Genomic DNA, 20,000 nt, shown 5'->3' with positions numbered 1-20,000 from the left:
AACAAAAATAGAACTGTTTGGCCATAATGACCATCGTTATATTTGGAGGAAAAATGAAGTTTCTTGCAAGCCGAAGAACACCATCCCAACCGTGAAGCACGGGGGTGGCAGCATCATGCTGTGGGGGTGCTTTGCTGCAGGAGGGACTGGTGCACTTCACAACATAGATGGCATCATGAGGAAGGAAAATTATGTGGATATATTGAAGCAACATCTCAAGACATCAGTCAGGAAGTTAAAGCTTGGTCGCAAATGGGTCTTCCAAATTGACAATGACCCCAAGCATACTTCCAAAGTTGTGGCATAATGGATTAAGGACAACAAAGTCAAGGTATTGGAGTGGACATCACAATTCCCTGACCTCAATCCTATAGAACTTTGTGGGCAGAACTGAAAAAGCGTGTGCGAGCAAGGAGGCCTACAAACCTGACTCAGTTACACCAGCTATGTCAGGAGGAATGGGCCAAAATTCACCCAACTTATTGTGGGAAGCTTGTGGAAGGCTACCAGAAATGTTTGACCCAAGTTAAACTATTTAAAGGCAATGCTACCAAATACTGATTGAGTGTATGTAAACTTCCGACCCACTGGGAATGTGATGAAAGAAATAAAAGCTGAAATAAATAATTATCTCTACTATTATTCTTACATTTCACTTTCTTAAAAGAAAGTGGTGATCCTAACTGACCTAAGACAGGGAATTTTTGCTAGAATTAAATGTCAGGAATTGTGAAAAACTGAGTATAAATGAATTTGGCTAAGGTGTATGTAAACTTCCGACTTTAACTGTTATAGGATGAGCAATGACAGAGCGGCATGGACTAAGACACCATAGAATATTATAGAATACAGTATACACATATGAGATGAGCAATGCAAGATATGTAAACATTATTAAAGTGACTAGTGTTCCATTTCTTAAAGTGGCCAGTGATTTCAATAGGCAGCAGCAGCCTCTAATGTGCTAGTGATGGCTATTTAACAGTCTGATGGCCTTGAGATAGAAGCTGTTTTTCAGTCTCTCGGTCCCAGCTTTAATGCACCTGTACTGACCTCGCCTTCTGGATGATAGCGGGGTGAACAGGCAGTGGCTCGGTTGGTTGATATCCTTGATTATCTTTTTGGCCTTCCTGTGACATCGGGTGCTGTAGGTGTCCTGGAGGGCGGGTATTTTGCCCCCGGTAATGCGTTCGGCAGACCGCACCACCATCTGGAGAGCCCTGCGGTTGCGGGCGGCGCAGTTACCGTACCAGGCGGTGATACAGCCCGACAGGATGCTCTCAATTGTGCATCTGCTAAAGTTTGTGAGGGTTTTAGGTGTCAAGCCAAATTTCTTCAGCCTCCTGAGGTTGAAGAGGCTCTGTTGCGTCTTCTTCACCACACTGTCTGCGTGGGCGGACCATTTCAATTTGTCAGTGATGTGTACGTCAAGGAACTTGAAGCTTTCCACCTTCTCCATTGAGGTCCCATCGATGTGGATAGGGATGTGCACCCTCTGCTGTTTCCTGAAGTCCACGATCATCTCCTTTGTTTTGTTGACGTTGAGTGAGAGGTTATTATCCTGGCACCGCACTCCCAGAGTCTCATCATTGGTAATCAAGCCTACTACTGTTGTGTCGTATGCAAACTTGATGATTGAGTTGGAGGCGTGCTTGGCCACGCAGTCATGGGTGAACAGGGAGTACAGGAGGGGGCTGAGCACGCACCCTTGTGGGGCCCCAGTGTTGAGGATCAGCAAAGTGGGAATGTTGTTTCCTACATTCACCACCCGGGGGCGGCCCGTCAGGAAGTCCAGGACCCAGTTGCACAGGGCGGGGTTCAGACCAATGGCCTTGAGCTTAATGATGAGCTTGGAGGGTACTATGGTGTTGAATGCTGAGCTATCGTCTATGAACAGCATTTTTACATAGGTATTCCTCTTGTTCAGATGGGATACATCAAGGTGCAGTGTGATGGCGATTGCATCGTCTGTTGATCTATTGGGGCGGTAAGCAAATTGAAGTGGGTCTAGGGTGACAGGTAAGCTAGAGGTGATATGATCCTTCACTGGTCTCTCAAAGCACTTCATGATGACAGAGGTGAGTGCTACGGGGCGATAGTCATTTAGTTCAGTTACCTTTGCTTTCTTGTGTACAGGAACAATGGTGACCATCTTGAAGCATGTGGGGACAGCAGATTGGGATAGGGAGAGATTGAATATGTCCGTAAACACACCAGCCAGCTGGTCAGCGCATGCTCTGAGGACGCGGCTAGGGATGCCGTCTGGGCCGGCAGCCTTGCAGGGGTTAACATGCTTAAATGTCTTACTCATGTCGGCCACGGAGAAGGAGAGACCACAGTCCTTGGTAGTGGGCCGCATCGGTGGCACTGGGTTAACCTCAAAGCGGGCGAAGAATGCGTTTAGCTTAGTGGTTAAGAGCATTGTGCCAGTAACTGAAATGTCGCTGGTTCTAATCCTTGAGCCGACTAGGTGAAAAATCTGTCGATGTGCCCTTGAGCAAGGCACTTAACCCTAATTGCTCCTGTAAGTCGCTCTGGATAAGAGCGTCTGCTAAATTACAAAAAATGTAAATGTAGCTTGTCCGAAAGCAAGATGTCGGTGACGTGGCTGGTTTTCCTTTTGTATTCCGTGATTGTCTGTAGACCCTGCCACATACGTCTAGTGTTTGAGCCGTTGAATTGCGTCTCCACTTTGTCTCTATACTGATGTTTTGCCTGTTTAATTGCCTTGCGGAGTGAGTAGCTACACTGTTTGTATTCTGCCATATTCCCAGTCACCTTGCCATGGTTAAATGCAGTGGTTCGTGCTTTCAGTTTTGCGTGAATGCTGCCATCTATCCACGGTTTCTGGTTAAGGTAGGTTTTAATAGTCACAGTGGGCACAACATCTCCTATACCCTTCCTGATAAACTCAGTCACCGTTTTAGTGTATTAGTCTAAATTATTTTCGCAAGCTACCCGGAACATATCCCAGTCCACGTGATCAAAACAATCTTGAAGCGTGGATTCCAATTGGTCAGACCAATATTGAATAGTCCTTAGCACGGGTACTTCCTGTTTGAGTTCGTGCCTATAAGAAGGGAGGAGCAAAATGGAGTCGTGGTCAGATTTGCCGAAAGGAGGGCAGGGGAGGGCCTTATAACCATCCCGGAAGTTCGAATAGCAATGGTCGAGGATTTTAGCAGCCCATGTACAACAGTCGATATGTTGATAGAACTTCGGCAGCCTAGTCCTCAAATTTGCTTTGTTAATATGCCCGGCTACAATACATGCAACCCCAGGATATGTTGTTTCCAGTTTGCATAAAGTCCAGTGAAGTTCTTTGAGGGCCGTCGTGGTATCGGTTTGAGGGGGGATATACATGGCCGTGACTATAACCAAAGAAAATTATCTTGGGAGATAATACGGTCTGCATTTGATTGTGAGGTATTCTAGGTCGGGTGAACAACAGGACTTGAGTTCCTGTATGTTCCTGCAATTACACCATAAGTCGTTAATCATGAAAAACACAGACCTCCGCCCTTCTGCTTCCCGGAGAGAGATATTTATTTATGTCTGCACGATGAACTGAGAACCCCATCTGGCTGGACCAATTTTCAACAGAATATCCAGAGAGAGCCATGTTTCCGTGAAACAAAGTATGTTACAGGCCCTGATGTCTCTCTGGAAATAAATCCTTGCCCATCCATCATCCGGATGTTCCAAAATGAGAATAGGTATGTACTGCAGACATTGGACCCTTTTACTACTTAACAGTAGTACTACATAAAGCACAGTAAAGACTGCGGATTCCAATACACACTGTAAGGGGAAACAAAGTCAAGGTTTAATGTTTTATTGTACGTATGAAATTGGGAGCTATACTACTATGTAACGTGTGTATCTTGTACACTGTGTTTACTATAGTGTTTACTGTACTGTGTGCTATTTTGTTATTGTAGAACTGGAAGACGACCACCACGTGGTGGTAGAACGCGTCTATTTACAGACGAACAGGAGGCTGCCATTGTGCAAATGGTAGTTGAAAATAATGCCATGAGACTGCGGGAAATCTAACAACGGATTATTGAAAACCCTGCCATCTTTCATAACATCCTTAAGAAACACCATCTCCGGATGAAACAAATCTACACAGTCCCATTTGAAAGGAATTCCCAAAGAGTGAAGGATAAACGGTACGAATATGTGCAAGTAAGTAATGTATTAATATTACACTCTTGAAATATTAGAGACTCATCGATGTTGCCAGTGAACTTTACCATAAAGCATTAACAGTATTTACTGTCATTTTCAGAGAATCATGTAGTTGGTCCCATCCCCCAGCATCTCATATTCACAGATGAGGCTGGATTCAATGTAGCGAAGATGAGGAGAGGAAGGAACATCATTGGTCAACGAGCCGTCATTGAGGTACCTGGCCAGCGCGGGGGAAATGTCACCATTTGAGCAGCTATGAGCCACAATGGGGTCCTCCACTGCCATGCCACCCTTGGACCATACAACACCGCCCATCTTCATTTCCTGAAAACCTTACAAGACAATCTTTTTCAGCCAGAGCAGAGAGGGCCAAGTGATCCTGAGCAGCAAATGTACAGTATGTTCTAATTTGGGACGACGTGAGTTTCCATCGTGCTGCTCAGGTCCGCAGTTGGTTCCATTTACTATCCCAGGTTTACAATTCTCTATCTCCCACCGTATTCCCCATTTGTCAACCCCATTGAGGAGTTGTTTTCAGCGTGGCGGTGGAAGGTGTATGATCGCAAACCCCATGAACGTATGGCCCTTCTCCAGGAAATGGTGGAGGCCTGTGGTGACGTTCCAGCTGAGTGCTGTCAGGGGTGGATGCGTCATGCCAGAACATATTTCCCCCCGCTGTCTGGCCAAGGACAATATCGCCTGTGATGTTGATGATAAATATGTGTCCGGACCAAAACAACAGACATGACTGATTTTGTTTTCGCAATGGAGTTTTTGTTTCTTGACTTTTGATTGAGATTTTACTGTATTTTGACAGTTTATTTTTCTACATTCAGTACAGTAGTACAAATAGGACTATTTTTCTTCCTTTGCATATGCAAAATATATTTACTGTATGTTTGCATTTGTACTGTATGTGTGCTTACAGTATGCTGTTTGACATGTATTGAGTCATGTTGAAATATAACATTAAAAATGTTGCATTTGTGTTCCTTTCTTGTATGACTACACACAAACAATATACAGTATTACAACAAACTCTTATTATTTACACACATTGAGAACAGCGCCGGAAGAAGATGGCTGCCGTTTTACAGCCCTCTAACCAATTGTACTATTATGTGTGTTTTTCCGCGTTATTTGTAATTTATTTTGTACATAATGTTTATGCCATCGTCTCTTATAACCAAAGAGAGCTTCTGGATATCAGGACAGCGATTACTCACCTCGCGTTGGACGAACACTTTTTTTTCAACGAGGCGTTCGCGAAGGATATTCTACAGACTCCAGACAAGGCCCAGATCCCCGTCATTCGCGTGAGGAAGAGACGGAGATACCGTGGACGTAGGTCGGGGTGCCTTGTAAAGATCCGACGGCGAACGAGTAAACTGCCTCTCCCATCAATCCTATTAGCCAACGTTCAAGCTTTGGATAATAAAATGGACGATTTAAGATTACGGTTATCCTACCAACGGGACATTAAAAACTGTAATATCTTATGTTTCACGGAGTCGTGGCTGAATGACAACAATGACAACATTCAGCTAGCAGGCTATACGCTACATCGGCAGGACAGAACGGCAGACTCGGGTAAGACGAGGGGTGGCGGTCTCTGTATTTTTGTAAACAACAGCTGGTGCACAAAATCAAATACTAAGGAAGTCTCAAGGTTTTGCTCGCCTGAGGTAGAGTATCTTATGATAAGCTGTAGACCACACTATTTACCAAGAGAGTTTTCATCTATACTTTTCATAGCTGTCTATTTACCACCACAAACCAATGCTGGCATTAAGATTGCACTGAATGAGTTGTACAAGGCCATTAATCAACAGGAAAACGCTCATCCAGATGCAGCGCTCCTAGTAGCAGGGGACTTTAATGCAGGGAAACTTAAATCCGTTCTACCTCATTTCTACCAGCATGTTAAATGTGCAACCAGAGGGGAAAAAACTCTAGACCACCTTTACTCCACACACAGAGACGCATACAAAGCTCTCCCTCGCCCTCCATTTGGCAAATCTGACCATAACTCTATCCTCCTGATTCCTGCTTATAAGCAAAAACTGAAGCAGGAAGCACCAGTGACTCGGCTAATAAAAAAGTGGTCAGATGACGCAGATGCTAAGCTACAGGACTGTTTTGCTAGCACAGACTGGAACATGTTCAGGGATTCTTCAGACAGCATTGAGGAGTACACCACATCAGTCACTGGCTTCATCAATAAGTGCATCGATGATGTCGTCCCCACAGTGACCGTACGTACATACCCCAACCAGAAGCCATGGATTACAGGAAACATCCGCACTGAGCTAAAGGGTAGAGCTGCCGCTTTCAAGGAACGGGACTCTAACCCGGACGCTTATAAGAAATCCCGCTATGACCTCCGACGAACCATCAAACAGGCAAAGAGTCAATACAGGTCTAAGATTGAATCATACTACACTGGCTCTGACGCTCGTCGGATGTGGCAGGGCTTGAAAACTATTACAGACTACAAAGGGAAGCACAGCCGCGAGCTGCCCAGTGACACAAGCCTACCAGACGAGCTAAACCACTTCTATGCTCGCTTCGAGGCAAGCAACACTGAAGCATGCATGAGAGCACCAGCTGTTCCGGACGACTATGTGATCACGCTCTCCGTAGCCGATGTGAGTAAGACTTTTAAGCAGGTCAACATTCACAAGGCCGCAGGGCCAGACGGATTACCAGGACGTGTACTCCGAGCATGTGCTGACCAACTGGCAAGTGTCTTCACTGACATTTTCAACATGTCCCTGACTGAGTCTGTAATACCAACATGTTTCAAGCAGACCACCATAGTCCCCGTGCCCAAGAACTCTAAGATAACCTGCCTAAATGACTACCGACCCGTGGCACTGACGTCTGTAGCCATGAAGTGCTTTGAAAGACTGGTCATGGCTCACATCAACAGCATAATCCCAGAAACCCTAGACCCACTCCAATTTGCATACCGCCCCAACAGATCCACAGATGATGCAATCTCTATCGCACTCCACACTGCCCTTTCCCACCTGGACAAGAGGAACACCTACGTGAGAATGCTATTCATTGACTACAGCTCAGCATTCAACACCATAGTGCCCTCAAAGCTCATCACTAAGCTAAGGATCCTGGGACTAAACACCTCCCTCTGCAACTGGATCCTGGACTTCCTGACGGGCCGCCCCCAGGTGGTAAGGGTAGGTAACAACACATCTGCCACACTGATCCTCAACACGGGGGCCCCTCAGGGGTGCGTGCTCAGTCCCCTCCTGTACTCTCTGTTCACCCATGACTGCATGGCCAGGCACGACTCCAACACCATCATTAAGTTTGCCGACGACACAACAGTGGTAGGCCTGATCACCGACAACGATGAGACAGCCTATAGGGAGGAGGTCAGAGATCTGGCCGTGTGGTGCCAGGACAACAACCTCTCCCTCAACGTGACCAAGACAAAGGAGATGATTGTGGACTACAGGAAAAAAAAGAGGACTGAGCACGCCCCCATTCTCATCGACGGGGCTGTAGTGGAACAGGTTGAGAGCTTCAAGTTCCTTGGTGTCCACATCACCAACGAACTATCATGGTCCAAACACACCAAGACAGTCGTGAAGAGGGCACGACAAAGCCTATTCCCCCTCAGGAGACTAAAAAGATTTGGCATGGGTCCTCAGATCCTCAAAAAATTCTACAGCTGCACCATCGAGAGCATCCTGACTGGTTGCATCACCGCCTGGTATGGCAACTGCTTGGCCTCTGACCGCAAGGCACTACAGAGGGTAGTGCGTACGGCCCAGTACATCACTGGGGCAAAGCTCCCTGCCATCCAGGACCTCTATACCAGGCGGTGTCAGAGGAAGGCCCTCAAAATTGTCAAAGACTCCAGTCACCCTAGTCATAGACTGTTCTCTCTGCTACCGCACGGCAAGCGGTACCGGAGTGCCAAGTCTAGGTCCAAAAGACTTCTCAACAGCTTCTACCCCCAAGCCATAAGACTCCTGAACAGCTAATCATGGCTACCCGGACTATTTGCACTGCCCCCCCACCCCATCCTTTTTACGCTGCTGCTACTCTGTTAAGTATTTATGCATAGTCACTTTAACTCTACCCACATGTACATATTACCTCAACTAGCCGGTGCCCCCGCACATTGACTATGCAACGGTACCCCCCTGTATATATAGCCTCCCTACTGTCACTTTATTCTATTGTATATATAGCCTCCCTACTGTCACTTTATTTTTTACTTCTGCTCTTTTTTTTCTCAACACTTTTTTGTTGTTGTTTTATTCTTACTTTTTTTGTTTAAAATAAATGCACTGTTGGTTAAGGGCTGTAAGTAAGCATTTCACTGTAATGTCTGCACCTGTTGTATTCGGCGCATGTGACCAATAAAATTTGATTTGATTTGATTTGATTTGAAATGGGTTCTGATAGTAGTGTTTTGAATATGTCACATTAGTGTGATCTCGGTTGTCACTAATTTAGAGTCATTTGATATGCGTGTGTGTGTGTCACATTTGTATGCAGAGTTTCATTTTGAGCAGGAAGTACATGATTCTGATAGCTGTGTTTCGTTTTGCAATATGTCTGTGGGGTTTGGGGAAATTGGCTAACTGTTTTGTTTTTAGAGTTTTGAATACCTGAGATGTAGTTTCAGCCCATGTGTGTTAACAATTGTGAAAAACTGTAATATAAGGAATTTGAAGTAATTTATACTTTTACTTTTGATACTTAAGTATATTTTAGCAATTACATTAACTTTTTGATACTTACATATATTTCAAACTAAATACTTTTAGACTTTTACTCAAGTATTATTCTACTGGGTGAATTTCACTTTTACTTGAGTCATTTTCTATCAAGGTATCTTTACTTTTACTCAAGTATGACAATTGGGTACTTTTTCCACCACTGTGTATACATAATTGTGTACTGCACAATAATAAATAAATGTTATCTTCTCCGTAAAAGTCAACACACTGCCCGTGCTTCTTTAAACAACCTGCCCGTGCTTCTTTAAACAACCTGTCCATACTTCTTTAAACAACCTGCCCGTGCTTATTTAAACAACCTGTCCGTGCTTCTTTAAACAACCTGTCCATGCTTCTTTAAACAACCTGTCCATACTTATTCAAACAACCTGTCCATGCTTCTTTAAACAACCTGTCCATGCTTCTTTAAACAACCTGTCCATACTTCTTTAAACAACCTGTCCATGCTTCTTTAAACAACCTGTCCATGCTTCTTTAAACAACCTGTCCGTGCTTCTTTAAACAACCTGTCCATACTTCTTTAAACAACCTGTCCATGCTTCTTTAAACAACCTGTCCATGCTTATTTAAACAACCTGTCCATGCTTCTTTAAACAACCTGTCCATACTTATTTAAACAACCTGTCCATACTTCTTTAAACAACCTGTCCATGCTTATTTAAACAACCTGTCCATGCTTATTTAAACAACCTGTCCATACTTCTTTAAACAACCTGTCCATGCTTCTTTAAACAACATGTCCATACTTATTTAAACAACCTGTCCATGCTTCTTTAAACAACCTGTCCATACTTATTTAAACAACCCGTCCATACTTCTTTAAACAACCTGTCCATGCTTCTTTAAACAACATGTCCATACTTCTTTAAACAACATGTCCGTGCTTATTTAAACAACCTGTCCATGCTTATTTAAACAACCTGTCCATTCTTCTTTAAACAACCTGTCCATACGTCTTTAAACAACCTGTCCATACTTCTTTAAACAACCTGTCCATGCTTCTTTAAACAACCTGTCCATGCTTCTTTAAACAACCTGTCCATTCTTCTTTAAACAACCTGTCCATACTTCTTTAAACAACCTGTCCATACTTCTTTAAACAACCTGTCCATACTTCTTTAAACAACCTGTCCATACTTCTTTAAACAACATGTCCATGCTTCTTTAAACAACCTGTCTATGCTTATTTAAACAACCTGTCCATACTTCTTTAAACAACCTGTCCATGCTTATTTAAACAACCTGTCCATGCTTATTTAAACAACCTGTCCATGCTTCTTTAAACAACCTGTCCATGCTTCTTTAAACAACCTGTCCATGCTTCTTCAAACAACCTGCCCATGCTTATTTAAACAGCCCAATGAAGAAGGAAAATAAGTTGGTTGCAGAATATCACGGAATCAATAAACCAGTCACTCATTGCTCCAGAGTAATCTGTATGAGTCATTGTTTGAAAACAGGGAGTATTTGGGAAGTTGTGTCTGGAGATAGCTCCATTCTGCACCTGTTTGCTCAAAGTACAGTTTACTTGGAGACTAGATTAGAACTGTGAAAACAAGATGGATTTATTTTCAAAGCCTTGGTCTCCAATAGAATATGTCTTTATGGTGTTGAAAGGTTCTCGTGAAACCTGAGCGATGTATATCTTTGAATCCTGATGGGAAAACATTTTTAACACAGACCCAGTCAGTAGACAGAATGGATGAATATCAAGATATGTCTCCAGAATGAGTATGTGAAGTTTTAGAGGAGTTGGTGTGTGTGTGTGTGTGTGTGTGTGTGTGTGTGTGTGTGTGTGTGTGTGTGTGTGTGTGTGTGTGTGTGTGTGTGTGTGTGTGTGTGTGTGTGTGTGTGTGTGCGCACGCTTGCAGGCCTGTGTGTTTGTGTGTGTGTGTACTGTATACTACCGGTCAAAACTTTTAGAACACCTACTCATTCAAGGGTTTTTCTTTATTTTTACTATTTTCTACATTGTAGAATAATAGTGAAGACATCAAAACTATGAAATAACACATATGGAATCATGTAGTAACCAAAAGATTAAACAAATCAAAATATATATTTTATATTTGAGATTCTTCAAATAGCCACCCTTTGCCTTGATGACAGCTTTGCACACTCTTGGCATTCTCTCAACCAGCTTCACCTGGAATGCTTTTCCAACAGTCTTGAAGGAGTTCCCATATATGCTTAGTAGTGGTTTCTTTGCAGCAATTCGACCATGAAGGCCTGATTCACCCAGTCTCCTCTGAACAGTTGATGTTGAAATGGGTGTGTTACTTGAACTCTGTGAAGCATTTATTTGGGCTGCAATTTCTGAGGTTGGTAACTCTACTGAACTTATCATCTGCAACAGAGGTAACTCTGGGTGTTGTGTCTATGTTTCATTCTCAGGACACTCCAGAGGTTATCAGCACGTTTAAAGAAAAGCATTTTCTAAGCCAAGTCACATTACTCTCATTATCCCTCCATAGAATGGGAAGAATCTGAGAACACATTTCTTATGGGTGTGGGTGGTGTTGATGTAATGGGGGGAAATGTATAGCAAAGAACTTGTGCACGCACACACAGTCCCGCACACACACACTGTGGCACTTGTGATAAATTCTGAATGGAGTAGTTTATCACATGTGCTGCTGCCCGCCGGGTCAGAGTGTTTTAGCAGTCACGGTCAGCACTGGAAAGAACCAGGGGGACATTTACCTCTCCAGGACGGGGAGAAAGTAGTCCAATGCTATGCCCAGGAGGACATGCTCTAAACTGGGCTGTGCATGACTGGATGTCCCCTTGGGGAGATAAACCATTTCTCTGACAATGGAGGTCAGAGGAGACATTTATGTAAACATGATGGGGGTGAAGTAATTAATGATCTCTCTGCTGGTCATCTGGAGCATCTAGGATTTACAGGAAAATTGGAGCACCTTGATTCTATGGCCTGTTTACATGAATCTCAACAGATATTTAGTTTTTTAATGCATTCCACATCAGTTGACACATTTATCTGTTTCTCTTTTGGCTTTTTATTTTAAAAAATCACTCTTCTTTTCACGCACGCACACACACACACACACACACACACACAAACACACACACAGTGGGGTAAAATACTTAAGAGAAAAATATTTAAAGTACTACTTAATTAGTTTTTGGGGGATTTATGTACTTTACTTTAATATTTATATTTTTTACAACTTTTACTTCACTACATTCCTAAAGAAAATTATGTACTTTTTACTCCATACATTTTCTCTGACACACAAAAGTACTTGTTACATTTTGAATGCTTAGCAGGACAAGAAAATTGTCAAATTCACACACTTATCAAGAGAACATCCTTTGTCATCCCTACTGCGTCTGATCTGGCGGACACTAAACACAAATGCTTCGCTTGTAAATTATGTCTGAGTGTTGGAGTGTGCCCCTGGCTATCCGTAAATGAAAAAAAAAAAAAAGAAAATGGTGCTGTCTGGTTTGCTTAGTATAAGGAATTTGAAATGATTTATACTTTTACTTTTGATGCTTAAATATATTTTAGAAATTACATTTACTTTTGATACTTAAGTATATTTCAAACCAAATACTTTAAAACTTTTACTCAAGTAGTATTTTACTGGGTGAATTTCACTTTTACTTGAGTAATTTTCTATTAAGATATCTTTACTTTTGCTCAAGTATAACAATTGGCTACTTTTTCCACCACTGCACACACACATTCACACACGTGAACACACACAAACACACACCATTTCTTCATGCCTCTGTAGATCTTCTACTGTCTCCTCTCTCTCTCCCTCCTGCTCTCCTCTCTCTCTCTCTCCTTTCTCTCACCTCTCTCTCTTCTCTCTCTCCCTCCTTTCTCTCACCTCTCTCCTCTCTCTCTCCCTCCTCTCTCCTCTCTTTCTCTCTCCTCTCTCTCCTCTTTCTGACTCCTAACAACTGATCCTACAGGAAATTCTTCAGCAGCTCAGAGGGGATTTGACTTCTCAGAACCAATATCTTTCTCTCTCTCTCTATCTATCCCTATCTTTCCCTCTCTTCATCTATAACTCTTGCTGTCTCTTTCCCTCTCTCTATCTATCAGGATGGATGTGACAACCCACTGTTACAAGAAATACACACAAACATAAATAACTAGTTTTGTTTGGGTTTTAACACATTTAAAACGTGCCACGTTGAAAGTCACTGAGCTCTTCAGTACGGGCCATTCTGCTGCCAATGTTTGTCTACGGAGACAGAATGGGAAGCAGACCGTCAGGTGAGGTCATTTTATTATGCATGTCTTCAATTCTCCGTATTTCACATGAAAAAAACAACACGACAGTCATGATATTTCCAAGGATTTGTAGGGAGAATACTGAAGCAAAATAAAATAATAGTATCTCTGAGATAATATTAGATTAGATTAGGTCTAAATTATGTGTGCAAGTCATCAAGTCTGAAACACGCTAATCCCATGATAAAGAACACTGAATTTTGTTTCCCCAACAAGATTATTCTGTGACAAATCTGCCAACGGTGGTGAGGAGTGTCAGCTGAGCTGAAGAGGCTTTATGGGGAAAGCTAGAGAGACCGATAGGGAGACCATTAGCTCTGCAGTAAACTCAAAGCTACGACTTTAAACAGCATTCAATTGACTGCAGCTCTGTTCAACCTCAAAACCTGACAATAACAGCTACATGCTCAGACTACAAATACTTCAAGCCTGACATACTGGGGGTTTGACTTAACCCCTTGTCCTTCCTTTTTTCCCTCGTGTTGGTCCTTCCATGTCACAGGGCAGGCAGGCAGGCAGGCAGGCAGGCAGAGTGAGAGTGAGAGTGAGAGTGAGAGTGAGAGTGAGAGTGAGAGAGAGAGAGAGAGAGAGAGAGAGAGAGAGAGAGAGAGAGAGAGAGAGAGAGAGAGAGAGGAGAGGGAGAGGGAGAGAGAGAGAGAGAGAGAGAGAGAGAGAGAGAGAGAGAGAGAGAGAGAGAGAGAGAGAGAGAGAGAGAGAGAGAGAGAGAGAGAGAGAGAGAGAGAGAGAGAGAGAAAAAAACAGGGCTGGGAACTCAACTCAAGAACACAACTATGTTCATCCCTAGTCATCTCTAATGGTCCTCAAAACTCTCGACTGGTCCTCAATAAACACTATATCCATGCCCCCTGTGCCTCGATTCTAAAAGATAACACCAAACTACTCTTTGTCTTTCTCCCTGTGACCTTATTGATTAAGGGGGCTAATAGAAGAACACTCAAGCTATTATACTGATCTAAGATTAATCAGCAGAACCAGAAGGATACGTCCGAAATCAAATGTAGAACACTTGGCTTGATCAAATGTCTTGTATCTGGCATCAGTTGCTCTGCCTCATGTTCTGCCTCATTGGTTTCCTTGGTGATTAGAAATTCCAAGCTAACCAGTTTTTGACTGGCATCTTGTATTGTTGTTGGGATGCAGTGTCAAAGAGTGGAAAAAAAACCTAAGTAGGTGCCCTTTTTATTTACAAACATAAACAAAAACAAAAGATGAATAAAAACAACCAAAAAACAAAAATGTAAGTAGCACATAACAACAGCTGTTGGGTTGCTAGGGGAAACAGGAATGAACATTGAAAGACCATAACCTTTCTTCTGTTTTCTACAAGTTATGCTGCAGCCATCTGATGAAGTTGTCCATCATTGTGTGTCCAATGAGGAAGTCGGTTGGCCACATGGTTAACATGAGGGCGCCGTGGAAACCACTGGCGTAGTGTTCGTGCGTCACCTCCACGCCGGCGTGGCGCAGGCGCGTGGCATACATCACCCCGTCGTCCCGCAGCACGTCGTACTCACAGGTCAGCACGTAGGTCTTAGGTAGCAAGCGTAAAGCGGCGTCCGGGACCAGCAGGGGCGAGGCCCGGGGGTCAGCGATGGAGCGCGATGGCCCGTCCGACCCCCCCCCTCCCGCCGACAACGCCATGACCGGAGAGCTGTAGTTGTACTTCTCCCGGTAGGACTCTGGCAGGAAGGCACTCCAGTTGGCGAACTTGAGCAGAGCAGCAGACTCTGGGCTGGTGTGAGTGTTGGACATCATGTCCCTAAAGAAGGTCTTGTCGCTGGTGAAGTACTCGCTCCAGAAGCGCACCATGAGGGTGCGGGGCAGGATAGGCATGTTCTGGTTCTGCTGGTAGGACGGAGTATTGAGGTCCAGAGCCTGCAGCACCGGGTAGAGCAGGGCCTGGACCTTCAGCTGCAGCTGCTGTTCTGGATCCTGCTGCAGCTGTAGACACACACACACACACACACACAAAAAGACAGACACACAAAAAGACAGACACACACACACAGACACACAAAAAGACAGACACACACACACAGACACACAAAAAGACAGACACACACACACAAACACACAAAAAGACAGACACACACATACACACAGACAGACAGGCAGGCAGGCAGACAGACAGACAGACAGACAGACAGACAGACAGACAGACAGACAGACAGACAGACAGACAGACAGACAGACAGACAATGAAACACACACACACAAAAAGACAGACACACACACACAGACACACAAAAAGGCAGACACACACACACAGACACACAAAAAGACAGACACACACAGACACACAAAAAGGCAGACACACACACACAGAGACAGACAGACAGACAGACAGACAGACAGACAGACAGACACACACACACACACACACACACACACACACACACACACACACAAACAAGCAGACACACACACACACACACACAGGACCATTAGAACTACTGTTCTGTTCTGTACGGCAGCCTTGGATGGCTCCTCCTAATCTCAGCTAATTATAGATCAAAACAACAGTGGATAGATAATACTGCTGCTAGCACACACACACACACTAACAGCTAACCTGCTGGGACACGGCTGCAGCCAGGTTTCCCCCGGCGCTGTCCCCAGACACAGCGATGCGTCCTGGGTCTACAGTGTACTGGGCCAGCACCACCCTCTGGAGGAAGTGCTTCACCACCCGGTACACGTCCTCATACGGGACAGGGAAGTGGTGCTCTGGGGCCAGGCGGTACCTGGGCAGACACAGGGGAAGGGTCAGAGGTCAACTCAGCTAGAATTCAGGTCATCTCGCCTGAGAACAAGTTTGTGTACCAGCTGAGGTATCTACAGGTTAATGTCAACACCATGGTAAATCGGTAAAGGTATGGTCATGTACACTATGGAAGTCAAATATGGACCTGAGGCAACTAGGGGTGGAAGAATGAGGACATAATGACTAATCTCTATGCAAACTCAACCATAAGGACATAATGACTAATCTCTATGCAAACTCAACCATAAGGACATAATGACTAATCTCTATCCAAACTCAACCATAAGGACATAATGACTAATCTCTATAGAAACTCAACCATAAGGACATAGTGACCAGTATAGGTTCCTCATAAGACAAAGTGGAGGACCATCTTCCTCAGTGAATTTCATAAAAATAAAAATAGTGAAACATTAAAAAAGTTAGCCTTTTTAGATAAAACTATACTAAATGTATGCAATGAAGGTCTCCAGTAGCCTCAACAGCACTCTGTTGGGTAGCACCATGGTGTAGCCGGAGGACAGCTAGTCTCCGTCCTCCTCTGGGTACATTGACTTCAATACAAAACCTAGTAGGCTCATGGTTCTCAACCCATTCCATGGACTTACACAGTAATTATGACAACTTCCGGAGGACGTCCTCCAACCTATCAGAGCTCTTGTAGCATGAACTGACACGGTGTCAACCCAATCAAAGGATCAGAGAATGAATCTAGTACTAAAAGCATAAGCTACAGCTAGCTAGCACTGCAGTGCATAACATGTGGTGAGTAGTTGACTCAAATTAAGAGAAAGACAATAGTTGAACAGTTTTGAACAAATTAATTTCTTAAAAAATGGAGGAGAAGCAAGAGAGAGACAGAGCTAGCTATATTTCCTATTATATTCACTTTCACTTCTACTTACTTAGCTAGCGAATGCAGCTAGCTAGTTTAGCCTATTCAAATACCAACCTCAAAACAGAGAGGGATGCTATGTTAGCTAGCTGGCTATGGCTATGCAACACTGGAACTCTTCCAAGTCAAGGTAAGCTTTTGGTTTTATAAATGTATTGCCAACTGGGCACGCCGGTGTAACTGCTAAACTGCTTGCTGATGACTGTACACTGTACTCCATGATTGTAGAAGGGTTTACTAACGCGTTAGTTCCAGTAGCTATGTTGTGTATGGCGTTAATATGGTGACAATGATGTAGGCTGTGTGTAGCGGTTAGCGGTTATGATATGAAGGTTTGGCTGGGAAAGGTTTTTTCGCATGTTCACAGACAGCTGATGTGTTGTGCACTGAAGTCCACAAGCGAAGGGAAAAGGTGAGAGGAGGAGAGTGCGTAGATGCGAGAATGAATTATACAACAATCAAAGGGTTCATGCTGTTTATATTTAGCTTCTATGAAAGTGAACTGTGTTTGTGTGTGATCAGGGGTGTATTCATTCCTCCGATTCTGTTGAAAACGTTTCTTAAACGGAAGGAAACGGAACAAAACGGGGATGAATTTGTCCAATAGAAACTCACGTTTGCAACTGTTGGACTAATGATTACACCCTAGATCTGCCACATGCAGGCAAGAGTGTGCAAGGCTGTATTGAATGTGTCAATGTCTGTCACCTTGATTACTCCAATTTCTCTGGACCTGTGCACCTACGTTGTAAACTTTTATTCATAGGCTAGGTTGTAGCAACCTCATGATGGGTACAGGGGAAATGTTGAGTATCATGTAGTAGCCTAAACCTATCAATGTTACATTGAACTGGGTGAATGGAATATGAATGACAGTCATCCAATATGCTGTAATAGAAATAAGGCCATGCTCATAAAAAATAAAATAAAATTGTCCTCCCTCATCTTGAACATCACCGACCGCCACTGTTAGTGACTGATCTCTATACAAACTCAACCAGAAGGACATAGTGTCTAATCTCTATAGAAAATCAACCAGAAGGACATTGTGTCTAATCTCTATACAAACTCAACCAGAAGGACATAGTGTCTAATCTCTATACAAAGTCAACAGTAAGGCCCATAGTGACTAATCTCTATAGAAAGTTAACAGGGCTGTCCAACCCTCTTCCTGGAGATCTACCGTCCTGTGTGTTTTCAGTCCAACCCTAATTTAACACACCTCATTCTACATATTAGCTGCTCAACAAGACCTTAACTAGCTGAATCAGATATGCTAAATTAGGGTTGGACTGAAAACCTACAGGACAGTATATCTCCAGGAAGAGGGTTGGGCAGCCCTGATCTAAAACAACTGAATTCACAACTGAACTCACAACTCCGGTATAGATATAGAGTATCTCTGACTCGCTGGTTGTGACCCGGGGGTTAACTACACTACAGTACTTCTAATTTGTCGAGTTGTGTTGACATTACTAAAGTAAAACCTCCTAATCCTGTATAATCAATGTACTGTATGGGATCATTCTAATCAGGGACCAAAGGCTGGCTGATACAAGAGCATTGTTTTTCATTAGATGGTTTTGAGATTAAAGACAAGTCATATAATGATACCGTATAATAAACTCATGTGATTCAGCCCATGAACGTTTTATCAGCCAAACACATAAAGCAGTTTGGAGCCTAAAACATTTTAACATTGGAATGTTGTTGGCAGGAATTAGGTTGGCAGTCAGAACACATACAGTACACCCACACGCATACAACAATGCTCTCACAGAGGGAATCACAGATGTAATGTGGTGTACCACGGACTTCTTCTCTCTCATTTGTTCTCTCTCTCTCTCTCTTTCTCATTCACTCACTCTCTCACTCACTCACTCTCTCACGCTCACACACCCTTAGTGCTAATGTACACACCCACAGAAAATGTAGTTGGAGGGAATCCAATTTTGTGATTAAGGAAGTTCTTGAGCCAAGAGAGAGAGAGAGAGAGAGAGAGAGAGAGAGAGAGAGAGAGAGAGAGAGAGGAGAGAGAGAGAGAGAGAGAGAGAGAGAGAGAGAGAGAGAGCAGAGAGAGAGAGAGAGAGAGAGAGAGAGAGAGAGAGAGAGAGAGAGAGAGAGAGAGAGAGAGAGAGAGAGAGAGAGAGAGAGAGAGAGAGAGAGAGGGGGGGGGAGAGAGGAGAGAGAGAGAGAGAGAGAGATGTGACAGTGTTGCTACTGTGGGTGCTTTGACAGAACAAGCCTGGCGAGACAGTAATAAAAGCCAGGCTGTCAGCTCAGTGTGAGGAGATCTACTGTATCTCTCCATCCTTCTCCTCTTTGATGAATGGGTGAGGACAGGCACACAGGCCTATCACAACATCCCCAGCTACTGCTGCTCTCTGAGCCAGACACAGCAGTGTGCGTGTGTGTGTGTGTGTGTGTGTGTGTGTGTGTGTGTGTGTTGTGTGTGTGTGTGTGTGTGTGTGTGTGTGTGTGTGTGTGTGTGTGTGTGTGGCGTGCGTGCGGTGCGTGCGTGCGTGCGTGCGTGCGTGCGTGCGTGCGTGCGTGCGTTTGCGTGTGCGTGTGTGTGTGTGTGCGTGCGTGTATGTGTGTGTGTGTGTGTGTGTGTGTGTGTGCGTGCATGTATGTGTGTGTGTGTGTTCGTGCGTGTGCGCGTGCGTGCATGTGTGTGTGTGTGTGTGTGTGTTTGCTTGAAAAGGATAGTGATTTTTAGATAGCAAGCCAATAGAGAAATGATCAAATAATGTGTGAAATAATGTGTCCCTGTGGAATGCATTAGCAAACTAAAACACCTGTTGAGATTCATATAAACACACATGTATATATGTATGTGTGTGTGTGTGTGTGTGTGTGTGTGTGTGTGTGTGTGCTTGCATGAGTCCATGCACTTATGTCTTCCAAATCAAACGAGAACTGCCTTTTCACAATTTTACAAAAGAAAACAAGCAGATGTTTACCTTCGGCCTATCTGACCTTTCACAGATAAGATATATACCATCAGAGATATACTCACTCTACAGACACGACCACAGAGTTCAGATCCACAACCATCTGCCTAGCCAGGAG

At 43.8% G+C, this 20,000-nt stretch overlaps 1 protein-coding gene across 1 annotated transcript; it reads right to left on the bottom strand.

The window, feature by feature from the left end:
• Positions 1–14,548: 14,548 nt before the first annotated feature.
• On the bottom strand, positions 14,549–19,985 carry LOC311121755 (neutral cholesterol ester hydrolase 1-like; the record flags this gene model as incomplete). Its single annotated transcript, XM_084196209.1, has 3 exons — positions 14,549–15,210; positions 15,842–16,013; positions 19,948–19,985. The coding sequence occupies 3 exons, from the start codon at positions 19,983–19,985 to the stop codon at positions 14,590–14,592; spliced, it is 831 nt and encodes a 276-aa protein (XP_084052335.1). The 3' UTR covers positions 14,549–14,589.
• Between the last annotated feature and the right edge of the window lie 15 nt (positions 19,986–20,000).

The sequence above is a fragment of the Coregonus lavaretus genome, assembly GCF_964263955.1.
Source record: "Coregonus lavaretus genome assembly, contig: HAP1_SCAFFOLD_3940, whole genome shotgun sequence".
NCBI classification, from domain to species: Eukaryota; Metazoa; Chordata; class Actinopteri; order Salmoniformes; family Salmonidae; genus Coregonus; species Coregonus lavaretus.
Note: the sequence above shows the minus strand (reverse complement) of the source record. Positions and strands in the feature narration are given on the sequence as shown.